Here is a 15608-nt window from a genome sequence, read left to right as displayed (position 1 = left end):
GTGTTGACTTTCACATGACATTGACGCTCTGGAAATGTTGAGTAGCTGCTGATCTCAGACAGTCGCTGCTCGGTGGATTCAGCACCACTCGCCCGTGGACAGCTCCCGCTGGACCGCTTTACATGGACACAACACTCGTTTATGCGCCAAGTCACACTGGAAGTTTACAACTTAGAGAGGAATCTACGGACACCTCACTGCATGACACACGGACATATTCCCTTTGGAAAAGAATCCAAATTCGCTGTAAGTATTTGGAAATGATTTTCAGTGTTTCACTGATTTGAAAATGTTCAAATCAGTGTGCGTGTGTGTTTATATGCATTCATTTTAAGGGGTATAATAGTAAATACACCAAAAAAAAAAAAAAATAGTCGAAACACATAATTGAGAAGCTGGATGATCGTTCGTTCGATTTTTTTTTTTTACATATATTTAAATTGAGTGTCATGACAGACTATTCTGTCTCAGTTAGAGACGGCAGATCTCAGTGTTTTTGTGTGTCGACTTCGATTTCAAACAGTCTTTGCGGTTGGAAAAACAATGATTTGGTGTGATTCGGTGTCTTCAGGTTAACTGAAACTGTGTCGAGTTCGATCGGCGGTTTGTGTGGATCTCTACTGCTGTCTGAAATCAGAGACATGGCGACAAACAACACCAAAAACACCGATGGACAAGTTGTGACGGAACTCAACGAGATCACAACTAACGACAAACCCAAATCAGAGGACGCCAAACCGGAGAAGAAAAAGAAAGACATTCCAGCCAGAGAAACTTGGGGTGGGAGATTTGATTTTCTCCTGTCATGTGTGGGCTACGCCATCGGCCTGGGCAACGTGTGGAGATTTCCATATCTGTGCGGGAAAAACGGCGGAGGTAAGAGCAGATCACCTTCTCCAAGAGTCTGAGATGTTGTGCCAGGATGTATGTGTGCTTTGTGTTGCTGTGCACAGCCCCACTTGGTGCTTTCATGTATTTCTGTGATTCCAGGGGCTTTCTTGATTCCTTATTTTTTGACGCTAGTTTTTGCGGGAGTTCCTCTATTTTTTCTTGAATGCGCTCTTGGACAATACACTTCCATTGGTGGCCTTGGGGTATGGAAACTAGCTCCAATGTTCAAAGGTATACCATTTCTATCCAGCACTTTTCTTTCTCATCTACCCCATTACTTTAATGCTATAAAGACGCGTTGGTTTCTAGAAGTGCGTGAGACCTTCAGTAAATGCAACTTGAGTAGATTTAAACGCATGTTGTAAGTTTCTGAAGTGTTCTGAAGATATTCACAGATCTTCCAATTTAGTAAGGCGTCTATAGTGCTGCATAAAAGCCGTATTGTATATGCTGGCTTTGACATGCTGCTATGTAAGTTATAACACAATATGTCATAACTACAGGTGTTGGTCTTGCGGCTGCTGTTCTCTCATTCTGGCTGAACATTTACTACATTGTCATCATTGCCTGGGCCCTGTACTACTTATACAACTCCTTTACCACTGTAAGCATTCCTTGTCACGTGTGCTTGCATGCAAAAAAAAAATTGGAAACTTGGCATGTTTAGGTCAGTATTCTGGGGTATTTGTTAAATAAAAATGTAAAGCATTGTTCTACTCTTTGTAGGAGCTTCCATGGAAAACGTGTAACAATCCATGGAACACTGAGAGATGTTATACAAACTACAGCATAGTAGACACCACCAATCTCACCAGTGCTGTCATGGAGTTTTGGGAGTAAGATTTGATGAAAAATCAATGTGCATGACCTACTTTGACCTCTGTGCATTAAAAAAACAAAAAAAAAAACATAATACATGTGTACAGTGAGTGTCTTGTTGTCAAGTGTAATTGTGTTGCATGATGTGCTTATACAGACGCAATGTGCATCAAATGACTGATGGCTTAGAAAAACCTGGTGAAATTCGTGTTCCACTTGCAATAACACTGGCCATTGCCTGGGTCCTCGTGTACTTCTGTATCTGGAAAGGTGTTAGCTGGACTGGAAAGGTGAGATGTCTTTGTTGGTCTGTCTTCAGGGCTTCGGTCTGGAATTTGAGCGAGTTTGTAATAATTTCATCACGTTAAATGTAAAGCACACATGGTTGCAATAATCTGTGGCTCTGTGAGTTACCTGTCCCGTGAAAGCAATGCAGTTTTTTTTTTACATGCTGAACGAATACACGTGGGGAATATTTTATAGAGAAATCAATGTTTTGCAGGTTGTTTACTTCTCTGCCACCTACCCCTACTTCATGTTGTTCATTTTGTTTATCCGTGGAGTGACCCTGCCTGGGGCTAAAGAGGGAATCTTGTTCTATATCACTCCTGATTTTCAGAAGCTGAAGGAGTCTGAGGTAATTGAACACGTTTAATCATTCAAACAAGATCGAACAAAGCCAGTCTAGCTGCTAAATAGTTTGATTTTCCATCCCAGGTTTGGCTGGATGCTGCAACACAGATTTTCTTCTCCTATGGTTTGGGTCTAGGCTCCCTTATTGCTCTGGGCAGCTACAACCCTTTTAATAACAATGTGTACAGGTATGACTGACGCAGTTTTAAAATCAACATTTCATCAGTTGGCCCCTAATTTTTTTGATGCTGTGAATAATGTTTGCTTGATGTGAACAAGTATAACTGTGGCTGACTGTCATGATGTTCCCATTATCAGACTTATGAATAGTGAGAATTACTGTTAAATTAAACTGCATTTGGCTATATATCGCTTACATAATCAATATTCTCCTTAAATGCCAAATTGATGTGCAGCTTCCAGGTCAGTTAGGAGAACGCTTTATAGCACATTTGAGGACAGAATTCTTTTCCCCCTTTTTTTTCTTTCTGCAGGGATTCTATCATCGTGTGCTGTATAAATTCCTTCACTAGTATGTTTGCTGGATTTGTGATTTTCTCTATTGTGGGCTTCATGGCACATGTGACAAAGAGACCAATTGCTCATGTAGCTGCATCTGGTAATCAGCTCATTTTACATAATTATAATATTGCACTTTGAAGTAGTGGTATTACAAAAAGTTTCATCATTTAATATCTAGATATTTCTTTCAGATAACTGAAATGCTTTTTTTCATGCCTTGCGCAGGTCCTGGTTTGGCATTTTTAGCTTATCCAGAAGCTGTGACGCAGTTGCCCGTCTCACCATTGTGGGCTATTCTCTTCTTCTCCATGCTGCTGATGCTGGGAATCGACAGTCAGGTGAGAATATCACATATTCAAGCTCTGACCTAGAAAGAGAAGTGAACGGATCTGCTACTCCGGCATCAGTGACGGTGTCCCTGGTGGCCACACAAGGAAACATACGGAGCATTAAAAAACTTAATTAGCCTTGAGCCCAAAAAAATCTTTTGATGCTGATATCTGCCTTTATGGCTACAAGATTTTAAAATTGATGTTCTTTATCTATTATGCAGGAGTTTTTGTTTTGTTTAGTGGCAATATTCAAATAAAACCAAACTGAATCCCAACCCTGTTGCATAACAAAAACCAAATTTATAGTCAATGAGTTGTGTTGGTTTTTATTATTGTAATTCTTCTTGTTTTCTTTGTTTTTGGAAAGTTGTATAAAACAAACAAAAAAGCTAAAATCTGATTAGATAAGCCATGTTCAAAGTCACTATGTAATAGCTGTGCTCACAATGCAACAACAAACAGCCATGAAACAATGTTAAAACAACCTTTTGCCATATAAATGCAATATTACAACAGCATTGATGACATTGGTTTGCAGTTCTGCACAGTGGAGGGCTTCATCACTGCTCTGGTGGATGAGTTCCCACGACTGCTCAGGAACAGGAGAGAGATTTTCATTGCATGTGTTTGCATTGTGTCCTACGCCATTGGGCTGTCCAATATCACACAGGTACATCAGACTTGAATAAAGCAGATGAGGCAATGATGAGACTATGCACAGTTGCAGGGACTTATATTACACACTTGTGTTTTTCTTGTGTTAGGGTGGCCTGTATGTGTTTAAACTCTTCGACTATTACTCAGCCAGCGGGATGTGTCTGCTCTTCCTGGTGTTCTTTGAGTGTATCTCAATCTCCTGGTGCTATGGTGAGTCATTTTTGTATCCTGTTACTCTGTGTCTGTATTTGCATTGTGCTCATCCTTTGCACTGTATAGCATTATAAAAATGGACAAAAATGCTTTGGTCGTCAGTCATAAGTAGTCATCAATAATTCTGTCAAAACAAAAGTGCAAAATACTTTTGTATACATTGTATATTTCTGTTAAGTGCATGTATATGCGTGCAAATGTGTGTTTATGTAGGTATGTATGTGCAAAGTTTTGTGTTACCATGCCAGTAAATCTTGAATTTTGAATAGACCAGCCAAATAATGTGTATTTAAGGAAACAGAATTTAATTACAAACTGACGTTGGTAACCATCATAAATTAAAGTTTGTGTCTTTAGGAGACAATGATGATAAAAATAGTGCTCAAGATTTTCATTTTCGTTGATATTGAAATTCATTAATTTAGTTCCTAACCATCAGCACTATGTTGGCCTTGGTTTGCCTATAGCTTCTATTTCTCAAGCTCTTCTTTCCTGTTTATGATATGATCATTTGGGATTGCTAAATCACCACTGTCTTTTTTATTTTTATTTTTGGGCATTATTCTTGATGACGTGGTCAGGAATTTAGTGTTTGATGCTGCTGCCTGCAGGTGCTGAATAGTCTCATGAGCTTTCTTCTAGAGTCTCTGTACCTTGAGTAATTGGCATTGTTAACTCTGTATATGTCCCCCGATATGTCTGTTGTCATCATTTGTGCTTCTGCTTTCCCTCTGTCCTCAAGCCATTGGTAGGATTTCTCAGTGTTTGCCACCTTTGCTGTCTGGTAGTGTGACATGCCTGTTTTTCCATGGATATTCCTGGCATTTTTGCCCCTTAATCCAATCTGTCAATCAGCAGCTGCCTGGGAAATTGTATTCGGTGCACATCTCTGAGAGCCATGTGTCTGATATACAATGAAGCCTTCACAATTTTGAATCCAGTTCAACCCTTTCTGTCCTTATCTGTGGTGGCTGAGAGAGCTGCTGCAACTGAATAAAACACATGCAAATAAAAAAACACCAGTAAATTAATCAGTTTGACAACACATATGCTCCAAAATTTCACAACACAACCAAATACAGAAACACACTGCAAATAGCACAAAGCTCAATGCGCTACAACTAAAGAAAACACATGCAAATAGAAAAAATCCAGCAAATTAAGAAAACATATTCATCAGTTTGACAACACATGTGCTCCAAAATTTCACAACCCAACCAAATACAGAAATGTGCTGGGAGTGCATTGAAAAATAAGCATGGGTTCATCACTTGTTGGGGTCTCCTTGAAACATTTCCATTGTCGTCTGTGCTATTTGCAGCGTGTTTCTGTATTTAGTTGCATTGTGTACTTCAGCAGCTCGTTTCTGTATTTGGTTGCATTGTGATTATTTGCAGCACATGTGTTGCAATGTTTTCTTAATTTGCTGGTGTTTTTTTTCTATTTGCATGTGTTTTCTTCAGTTGCAGAACACTGAGGTCTCTCAGCCACCATACTTATGTTTACCATCTTCACAACCATCCTATCACACGTTTTTGTTTTTTTAGATTGAATGACATTTCCATGTCTTTGCTGTAGATCAGGAGTACTCAAATTTAAATCTTTGTGGTCCACTCAACAATTTTCCACTGAGCTGAAGGTCCACAGACTCTACAGGACTATAATATGTCTAGATACTCAATATGATACTCAATATTTTGTCACCTCCATGTTCTATGTGTAATTTTGCTCAAAATATGTGTTCTTTGATAAGTGGTGCTTATTGTTACCACTCTTAACAGTTGCATTTTGGTGCAAATTAAGCACAAATGTTTGGTGCGTTTTTGGGTTAGAATAAATGCATAGTTGCCTTCCAGTCTTTTGTAAATGCACAATTTTCCTTGTCAGTCTTACTTTCTTCAAATCGGACAATTTGGCCACTGTCAGCTCTTCCGACATTTACTATTTTGCTAATGGAACCCGACAAAACAAATTACCTACATGAGATATGTAAATGTCTCTACATTAGGGCTGGAGAGTGTTGTCATAGTTTATGACATTATGCTGCTCTGATTAGGCATTATGAAAGTTCTTTTTGCTTTTCTTTCAGAAAAAAAGTGTTACTAAAGCTGTCACTAGTGTGGTACCCTTTCAGAAGGTACTAACAAGTACCATTTAGGCACTAATATGTATATTTAAGATGCAGCACTAATATGCAGCTTAAGAGGTAAATAAGGTACAAAAGTGTACCTTTTAAAATGGTTCAATAGTGGGTTGCTGTAACTTAATCCACAAGGAAGATGTGTGATGCAGAATGAATGAAGATATACTACTTTTATTAAACATGGAGATAACTCAAAAACAACAACAAATAAATGTTAACACAAGATGAAGAACTGAGGGTCCTAATTAGGGACCATGGCAACTAATGAATGACTAAACTCAGACACATGGTGACAGGAAAACTAAGACTAAAACTAAACAATACAGAGACACAGAACATGACTGTGGCATAACTCAACCCCATCCCCCACCTCCTCGCGCTATATACACTATAGTCCAAACTTAAGGAAGGCAGGAGAGAGGGGGCTCTGGAGGAGGATGAGGAGCAGGCAGAGGAAGACAACATAGAGACGATGGACAGGGTGGAGATGATGGTGTGAAGAGCCAGGTGGAGGCAGGAGAAACGAGAGCAGAGACGGGAGGAGCAGGAGGATGATCCAGAGCCATGATGGATGGTCCACAGTGGAGCCAATGGAGGAAGGAACCGTAGTGGAGCCATAGTGGAGCTTTGGTGGTGAGACCGGGTGGTACCAGTGAGACGACTGACTGAGGTTAAGCCGGTGGAGGTGGAGACCAAAGTGGAGTTGAAGAACCGAAGAGTTAGGGTGACTCAGAAGGCCTGGAGGGCCACAGTGGAACAGGAGGTAAGCATGACTGAGGTGGAGGCGTGGGCTTGACAAATCGGGGTGGAGATAGTGGGAGTAAGGACAATGGTGGAACTGGAGAGAAGGAGGAGCCATAGTGGAGCCAGAAGGGTGGAGGGTTGAGGTGCAGCTGCTCACTCGGAAGTCCGAGGCAATGGTGCCAGAGCAATGGTGGAGAAAGGTAGAGCCAGAGGGATGAGGGAGCCCGGCAGAGACTGAGGAATGGCAGTCATGGGGGAGCCAAGGGAGCATTGAGCCAAGGTGGAGCCAGTGGGTTGGGGGGCTAAGGTGGAGTCAGAGACTTGGAGGCTTGAGGAGGAGCTGAGGGATCCACGAGTCAGGGCGGAGCTGACTGGAAAGTGGATCCGTGCAGCAGAGCAGAACAGCTGGAGGAGCTGAGGGCTGAAGGCAGACAAGCAGAGATGAGGCCGATGACCTGGATGGTTTTGATAGTGAAGGAGGGAGAGGAATGCTGGGCGGGACCATCCGCAATGAAGAAGATTTGTAGCTGGGCAACGAAGACTTGGACGGCTTGGAATTAGGTTTATCCAGCGATGACTTTGACGACTTGGAACTGAATGGGACCAGTGGTGACTGCAATACAGCAAACCTTTCCTCATCTAGCTCACCACACAAAAACAACTTAGTAACCCAGCTCTGCATGTGTACCTCAGTGTTCCAGAGCTCCAAATCAGCGATGGGCTCTGGCAATTCCAGGCTGGTGTTGTAGAATACACAGAGCAAGCGGTCGGAAAGGTGAGTGAGTCACGCCAGATCGAGAAAGTCCCTTGTGTGATCCTCGAGGGACCTATCCCTCTGCTCCAGCAGGAGGAGGTGGACTGCAGGGATATCCTTTGTTTAAATTCAGAAATAATCCAATTTTGCGGTCTTTTGTTCTGTAGCAGGGTTGTTGTAACTTAATCCACAAGGGAGATAAACTCAAACACAACAATCCATAAACATTATCACAAGACAAAGAACTGAGGAAGACTGAAGGCTTAAATACACAGAGGAAGGTAATCAACAGAACAGGGAACAGGTGTGGACTAATTAGGGACCATGGCAACTAATGAATGACTAAACTCAGACAAATTGTGACAGGGAAAACTAAGACTAAAACTAAACAAGACAGAGAAACAAAACATGACAGTGGGAGGTACTGCCACAATGAAAGGTTTTGTACCTTTTCTGAAAATGATTCTGTATGATTCTGTTGCAGATATGTAAGACATGCTAGTTAGTATTTAGGACAAGGGTCAAATAAGGACCATCCATCCCAAGCTTTTTTAACATATCACTTACGCTGCATCTGAAATCGCATACTGTATAGTAGGTACTGCATTTGGTTTTAAACTATTTTCATGACTGTTAAAAAAAAGTTTGTTCTATTTAACATGAATGTGTGTAGTATGAATGATTGGATTGTTGGATTTCAAATCAGTAGTGGTTGAGGCAACAAAAAAAACATTGTAACGAGCTATTTTATGGATTGTAACTGTAATATTATTTCTGAAATCTTATTAGTAACTGGTTACTACAAAAAGTAATCTTATTACTGTAATGCGTTATAGTTGCGCATTGCTGTCCAACACTGTATGTTTTGAGTATTCGATTTCATACACAACAAATGTCTCAGTTCATATTGAACAGAGTACACATGAGACCTCTGTACTGCTACAGATAGAAAGATGAATGATAGATGGATGTATTCCAGTCTATACCATCAATCTAATTGTTGCAACAGAGTTGCAGTGAATTGATCTAATCTCTATTAAATTTTATGTAATTTCAGGTGTGAACAAGTTTTATGATAACATCCAGGAAATGATTGGATACAAGCCTTGTTTATGGTGGAAACTGTGCTGGGTTTTCTTCACCCCTCTAGTTGTTGCTGTAAGTAACCTACTTTATTCTTTTTAATATGACATTACATGAAGAATACAACATGACCAGATTTTGCCGTTTTTTTAAAGCTATTGCCATTTTTGTGACAAACATTAAAATAAATGGATAAAAGTATAGTATACCTGTTCTTTTAGAAGTCCTTTCCTGAAAAGATGATGTAATGTTGTTAAAATTCTTTGAATACTATATCAAATCCAAAATGTGAAAAATTTAGGAAAGTAAATGGAAACTGACCATTGAAAACAAAATTATGCTACTGATTTGTTTTTGATGTTGAAAAATTACTATCAAAGCAGCTTCACATTAATAAGCAGGAAAATAATCATGTTAATGTTGCAAAGTGCATCAGTCATGAATTACTGAAGGCAATAATGTCAATATCAACCCTTTTCACATTTCCAGGTTTGTCAGAAGTGGAATATGTCATAGTTGGGTAAACTTTTATAGGGGTGAATGAGAGACTTCATTAAATATATTTTTTTGTGTTTCCATTTGTGCGAATTGCAAAAGAAAAACTCCACAATAGTGTTTTCATAACTTTCAAAAAGAGGAAAAAGATAGAGAGCGATTGATAATGGCAGTTAGAAAAGATGAAAGATGTCATTTTTACCGTCACTACCATACCCGCTGTATAACACCCTCACAGCAGCCCTAACTAGTTTTTTGGAATTTGATGAAAATGTAATATAATACTAATTATAGTGTTATAAATATACATACATTTAATATATATATATATATATATATATATATATATATAACATTGCAGGATTTACAAAATTGATGACCGTTAAAACGTGTCATCACAGTCTGTAAAAAGGGTCTATTCAGCTTGAGTCAGTTCAATGTTGATGCAATTCAGTTCAATAACTGCGAGTGTTGCAAAGTTAGTATCATTATCCAGTTCAATTCAGTTCAGATTTAGTTGTCTTGCAGTAGTGTCAGTGACAGTTAATCAGCTATTCATTTGCACATAAAAATGAGAAAAAAATTCAAGGTGCTTCTTCTAGTTCCAAAAGTAAAAAGCTTTTATTGTTGTTTCCAGCAAGCAGCATTCCAAGACATTTCCCTCTGATTCATTATATGCACATATTAATGAGGGAGAATGGTTAAGAATAAGCATAAGAATGGTTGTTTTGATTAAGGACGAGTCAAACTTCCAAACATGATCCATGGTGGTTTATAGTAAATAAAAATGTAGCATGAACCTAAATTTGCAATAATATTTATAATAGAACAAAATCTTAAGAGTTTATTTGTCATAAAACAGTGTTCATTTTACTACACCATTATTTGTCCCATTGACTCATTTTACTGGGCGTCCACTTTTTGGACTATGATAAGGCATACTTATTATTTCTGATCCCAGGTGTCTTTACCTATTATGTACTAACATTTAAATGAATCATTCGATACACTGCACTTATTTTGTACATACATGTTTTATATTAGACTTATATTTTTGAAAATACTTGCATGTAATTACAGCTGTGATAAATTTCTGTAATTACATCTATAATTACACTGTTTAAGGCTGGATTAAAGGATTAGTTCACTTCAGAATGAAAATTTCCTGATAATTTACTCACCTCCATGTCATCCAAGATGTTCATCATTCTTTCTTCAGTCGAAAAGAAATGAAGGTTTTTGAGGAAAACATTCCAGGATTTTTCTTCATATAGTGGACTTCACTGGGGTTCAACAGGTTGAAGGTCCAAATGTCAGTTTCAGTGCAGCTTCAAAGGGCTCTACAAGATCCCAGACGAGGAATAAGGGTCTAATCTAGAGAAAAGATTGGTCATTTTCTGAAAAAAAAAAGAGATTATATACTTTTTTTAACTACAAATGCTCGTCTTGCACTGCTCTGTGATGCTCCACACATTACGTAATCACGTTGGAAAGATCACACGTGACGTAGGCCTAAGTACCAAAAAACTCCATCTCATTTTCTCCTCCATCTTCAAAATCGTCCGAAATCGCTGTTTTACCTGTTTTTGGTAAACGGTGTTTGACTTAGTCTTCGCTTTGTAGACACTGGATTGCTACTTCCGCCTACGACATGCGTTTACGTGATGTGTGGAGTGGACGCTAGTGCAAGATGAGTATTTGTGGTTAAAAAGTATATAATTTTTTTTTTTTTTTTTAGAAAATGGCCAATCCTTTCACTAGATTAGACCCTTATTCCTCGTCTGGGATCTTGTAGAGCCCTTTGAAGCTGCACTGAAACTGACATTTGGACCTTCAACCCGTTGAACCCCAGTGAAGTCCACTATATGGAGAAAAATCCTGAGATGTTTTCCTCAAAAACCTTAATTTCTTTTCGACTGAAGAAAGAAAGACATAAACATCTTAGATGACATGGGGGTGAGTAAATTATCAGGAAATTTTCACTCTGAAGTGAACTAATCCTAAGTAAACCTAACTCTAACCTTACCCGTTTCTACCTCAACAGCAGCACAAGTGTTTGCAATACAATATGAACACAATAAGTACATTGTACTTCTTTTCTGATGCAAGTACATGGTAGTTAAGGCCACCTAATATAAAGTGACACAATGTTTCTAAAGTCTTGCATTCTTCACTATAAAAGTATGAATCATTACAGATTATAGTGTACAGTAATTATGTGAAAACTGCAGCATTTTTAAACAGAGCTTCTCTACAGGGTGTGTTCCTCTTCAGCGCGGTGCAAATGGTTCCTCTTACAATGAACAACTATGTGTTCCCTAAATGGGGCCAAGGAGTGGGCTGGCTCATGGCTTTATCCTCTATGGTTCTCATTCCTGGTTATATGGGCTACATGTTCCTCACCCTGAAGGGGACATATAAGGAGGTAACTGTTTCATTTACATATACAATAATGAACAATGTTAACACATGCGTTAGATAGTATATCTGTGCTCACCGCTGCTGGTTCTGGGACCTCATTTCAGCGGCTCAGGATAATGCTGCAGCCTCCAGCAGTGAGGCGTGCTCAGGAGAACGGGCCGGAGCAACAGCAGCCTCAGTCACAGCCACAGCTGCCGGAGCAATCACCGCAGTCAGCGCAACCGCAGTCACCGCAACCACAGTCACCACAACCGCAGTCACCGCAACAACCGCAGCAACCGGACCAGGCACCGCAGCAACCACAATCACCGCAACAACCACAATCACCGCAACAACCACCGCAGCCGCAGCCGCAGCCGCAGCCACAACCACAGCCGCAGCCGCAGCCGCAGTCTCAGCCACCAGTGCAGGCTGATAGTTCATCTCCAACTAACCCTGGCAACGACGCCAATGTCTAAAAGCAGTAGAGGTGAACCCCAGCAGAGAGCAATCAAAGATTAACAACACAGAAGACTTCCATGTTTATACAGTAATAGAATCATCTACCTCCAGGGGTCATAAATAATCAAACTAAACATAAAATGTGACAAAAAAAAATAAAAAAAAAAAATTTTAAAAAAAAAACACAAACAAACACACAAACACTTGCATTTGAAAAACTTACACAAACTCTGTAAGCTTTCCAAATGTGAAGCAAAGAGTGTCCGTGTTAAAAAATGACTTATACTATGTATTATGTGAATTTGTCTCTACTAAGGTTATACTGTGAGTTAGATTTAAGGACAGTGCATTGTCTTGCAATGCATAAGCTATTTATGTGAGGTATAAACAGTTTCTATGTTGCACTGGGACAAAGCGGGAGTCCATGAGTATCAAAGAAAAACTGATTATGATTTTGTGGGTCATTTGTAAAAACCAAGGTGCATCAAGCAAGCCCTGTGTCTGAAGCACAATGAATTTTTATTCGGCCCTTGGGTGACCCATTATATGTTGTTGAATATTTTTGTTGAGAGAGACTGTTACTATATGTTACTTCTTTTTCTTTTCTGAGCTAAAAAAGAAAAAAAAAATACTTGTATGTGATTTTTAGCTTTGTATTTTAATGTTGAGACCAAGGACCAAAATCATAGACTAAAGCAAAAACGAATCTATGCCTGTCAGTGTGTAGTTTGTAAAGCACAGGGTACAAAAATACAGAAAATGAGAACACCACAAAACACAGGGTGAACATTTTTGCAGATTATTCTACAGATTACTGATGAGTGCTGTCAATTCAGTGTCCTGTTTACATGTCCCCTCAGGAATATCCGAAAAAAGAAGAAAAAAAATCTCAGATATGTCTCTGACCCTGAGTGCATATCAGCTCCTTAAGCCTGTGATTTATGTAGTCGCGATTTGCATGACCATTAGTTACTTCATGTGCCAAAATGTTGAATTGTTGCAGTGCTAAAACAAAATGAACTGCCCTCTCGATAACAATGGTTTACACTATACTATATTGTGCCATACCTTTTTGAAAAAGGATACAAAATATTTCTTAATACCATATTTTAGGTAAGTAGCATATACTAAAATATATTAGGGCTTTTCTGCCCCTTTTTTCCCCAAAAAAGCAAAAGCACAAAACCTAGAGTACAGAGACTTCTCCGACGACAGGGCAATGATGTGCTGACAGTTTCCGTCAAAGGCAGCTACACATGAAAAGCATTCGGTCGTGTTAAACATGTTTACTAAGAGGAGATACGTACCTACATAAAATGTGAAATGGCTATGTCCTGTGAGTTTTGTACAAAGATACTTTATTGCAGTTTTATCTGGAACTTTATTGTAAAATTGTATTGTGTAAAACATGTAACTGTGAATGTCTGTACTCCATTCAGTTTTTTGTCTAAATGTTGAAATATTTGAAAAACAATTGCTGTTTTCTGCAATAATATTTTGATCTCTGAAGCACATATCTTATGGAAATTATGAGTGATGATGATTATAAAAAGGATTATAAAACAAATAGGATTTATGTCTCGTAAGAAATAATATTGTTTTGTATATTTTTAACTGTTACACTGCCTAAAATTATAACATAGGACATGTATTTAAATGGTGTCATATGAAAAAGCACGATTGTTATGTAAAATGTATGAATAAACAGAAAATATTCGTAGTCTATAATCTGTGCGTTGATTCTCAGTCTTCACAAGAAGCCATTCATTAGGAGTCTGTATGACAACCTCATTATTTCAAACAGAATCCCTTATATAATAAAACTGCTACAAATAAAGACATCAAAGAATACACTACAGCAACCAATAAGCAGTAATTAACTGGGCTGAAAGAATGAACATGTTAAAAATACAGAGGCCGTAATGAATGGACATGACATAGCCATAAACTCCAGCTCTTTCTGTGGTATTATTTCAGACAAACTAAACTCTGTGTGTGTGTGTGTGTGTGTGTGTGCGTATGTGTGTGTGCGCGCAATTTACTTGGTTATATACAGTAGGTATGGAAAGTATTCAGACCCCCTTAAATTTTTCACTCTTTGTTATATTGCAGCCATTTGCTAAAATCATTTAAGTTCATTTTTTTTCCTCATTAATGTACACACAGCACCCCATATTGACAGAAAAACACAGAATTGTTGACATTTTTGCAGATTTATTAAAAAAGAAATATCACATGGACCTAAGTATTCAGACCTTTTGCTCAGTATTTAGTAGAAGCACCCTTTTGATCTAATACAGCCATGAGTCTTTTTGGGAAAGATGCAACAAGTTTTTCACACCTGGATTTGGGGATCCTCTGCCATTACTCCTTGCAGATTCTGTACTTGGCCGCATTCATCTTTCCCTCAATTGCAACCAGTCGTTCTGTCCCTGCAGCTGAAAACAACCCCCACAGCATGATGCTGCCACCACCATGCTTCACTGTTGGGACTGTATTGGACAGGTGATGAGCAGTGCCTGGTTTTCTCCACACATACCGCTTAGAATTAAGGCCAAAAAGTTCTATCTTGGTCTCATCAGACCAGAGAATCTTATTTCTCACCATCTTGGCAAACTTCCATGCGGGCTTTCATGTGTCTTCACCAAGGCTCTTCTCCCCCGATAGCTCAGTTTGGCCGGACGGCCAGCTCTAGGAAGGGTTCTGGTCGTCCCAAACGTCTTCCATTTAAGGATTATGGCCACTGTGCTCTTAGGAACCTTAAGTGCAGCAGAAATTTTTTTTGTAACCTTGGCCAGATCTGTGCCTTGCCACAATTCTGTCTTCTGAGCTCTTCAGGCAGTTCCTTTGACCTCATGATTCTCATTTGCTCTGACATGCACTGTGAGCTGTAAGGTCTTATATAGACAGGTGTGTGGCTTTCCTAATCAAGTCCAATCAGTATAATCAAACACAGCTGGACTCAAATGAAGGTGTAGAACCATCTCAAGGATGATCAGAAGAAATGGACAGCACCTGGAGTTAAATATATGAGTGTCACAGCAAAGGGTCTGAATACTTAGGACCATGTGATATTTCAGTTTTTCTTTTTTAATAAATCTGCAAAAATGTCAACAATTCTGTGTTTTTCTGTCAATATGGGGTGCTGTGTATACATTAATGAGGGAAAAAAATGAACTTAAATGATTTTAGCAAATGGCTGCAATATAACAAAGAGTGAAAATTTAAGGGGGTCTGAATACTTTCCATACCCACTGTATGCAATGTAATTTTGTTCATTATACAGGATATCTAAACACAAAAGCGGTACTCAATTGTTGTGGCAGAATGATACATTTTAAATAATTTAAATGCAGTTCTTTTGCCAAGAGAGGCAATATCATTTATTAAAGTTTATGTCCGATTGCTAAACTAGCTGTAATGTGTAATGATGTTGTCGTATTTGTGAAAAAGTCATTCT

General features: G+C 38.9%; 1 protein-coding gene across 1 annotated transcript; it reads left to right on the top strand.

Annotated features, from left to right (window-relative positions):
• The first annotated feature begins 52 nt into the window (after positions 1–52).
• slc6a1a (solute carrier family 6 member 1a) lies at positions 53–13876 on the top strand. The gene is made up of 15 exons (XM_048178479.1): positions 53–246; positions 572–876; positions 991–1122; positions 1395–1495; positions 1618–1727; positions 1868–2000; positions 2213–2347; positions 2428–2531; positions 2838–2962; positions 3091–3203; positions 3736–3867; positions 3962–4064; positions 8766–8866; positions 11544–11711; positions 11812–13876. Exons 2-15 carry the CDS (start codon positions 642–644, stop codon positions 12163–12165), a joined length of 2046 nt encoding a protein of 681 aa, XP_048034436.1. The 5' UTR covers positions 53–246; positions 572–641; the 3' UTR covers positions 12166–13876.
• Positions 13877–15608: the final 1732 nt, after the last annotated feature.

The sequence above is a fragment of the Megalobrama amblycephala genome, linkage group LG24 (assembly GCF_018812025.1).
Source record: "Megalobrama amblycephala isolate DHTTF-2021 linkage group LG24, ASM1881202v1, whole genome shotgun sequence".
Classification (NCBI taxonomy): Eukaryota; Metazoa; Chordata; class Actinopteri; order Cypriniformes; family Xenocyprididae; genus Megalobrama; species Megalobrama amblycephala.
The sequence above is the reverse complement of the archived record's forward strand: the minus strand, read 5'-3'. Positions and strand labels throughout refer to the sequence as shown.

Bases quoted from the DNA above. Each gene is read 5' to 3' on its own strand.
- slc6a1a (XM_048178479.1), top strand. From the start codon at position 642: ATGGCGACAAACAACACCAAAAACACCGATGGACAAGTTGTGACGGAA. The intron at 4,065-8,765 runs GTGAGTCATTTT...ATGTAATTTCAG, and splicing joins CTCAATCTCCTGGTGCTATG to GTGTGAACAAGTTTTATGAT. The intron at 11,712-11,811 runs GTAACTGTTTCA...ACCTCATTTCAG, and splicing joins TGAAGGGGACATATAAGGAG to CGGCTCAGGATAATGCTGCA.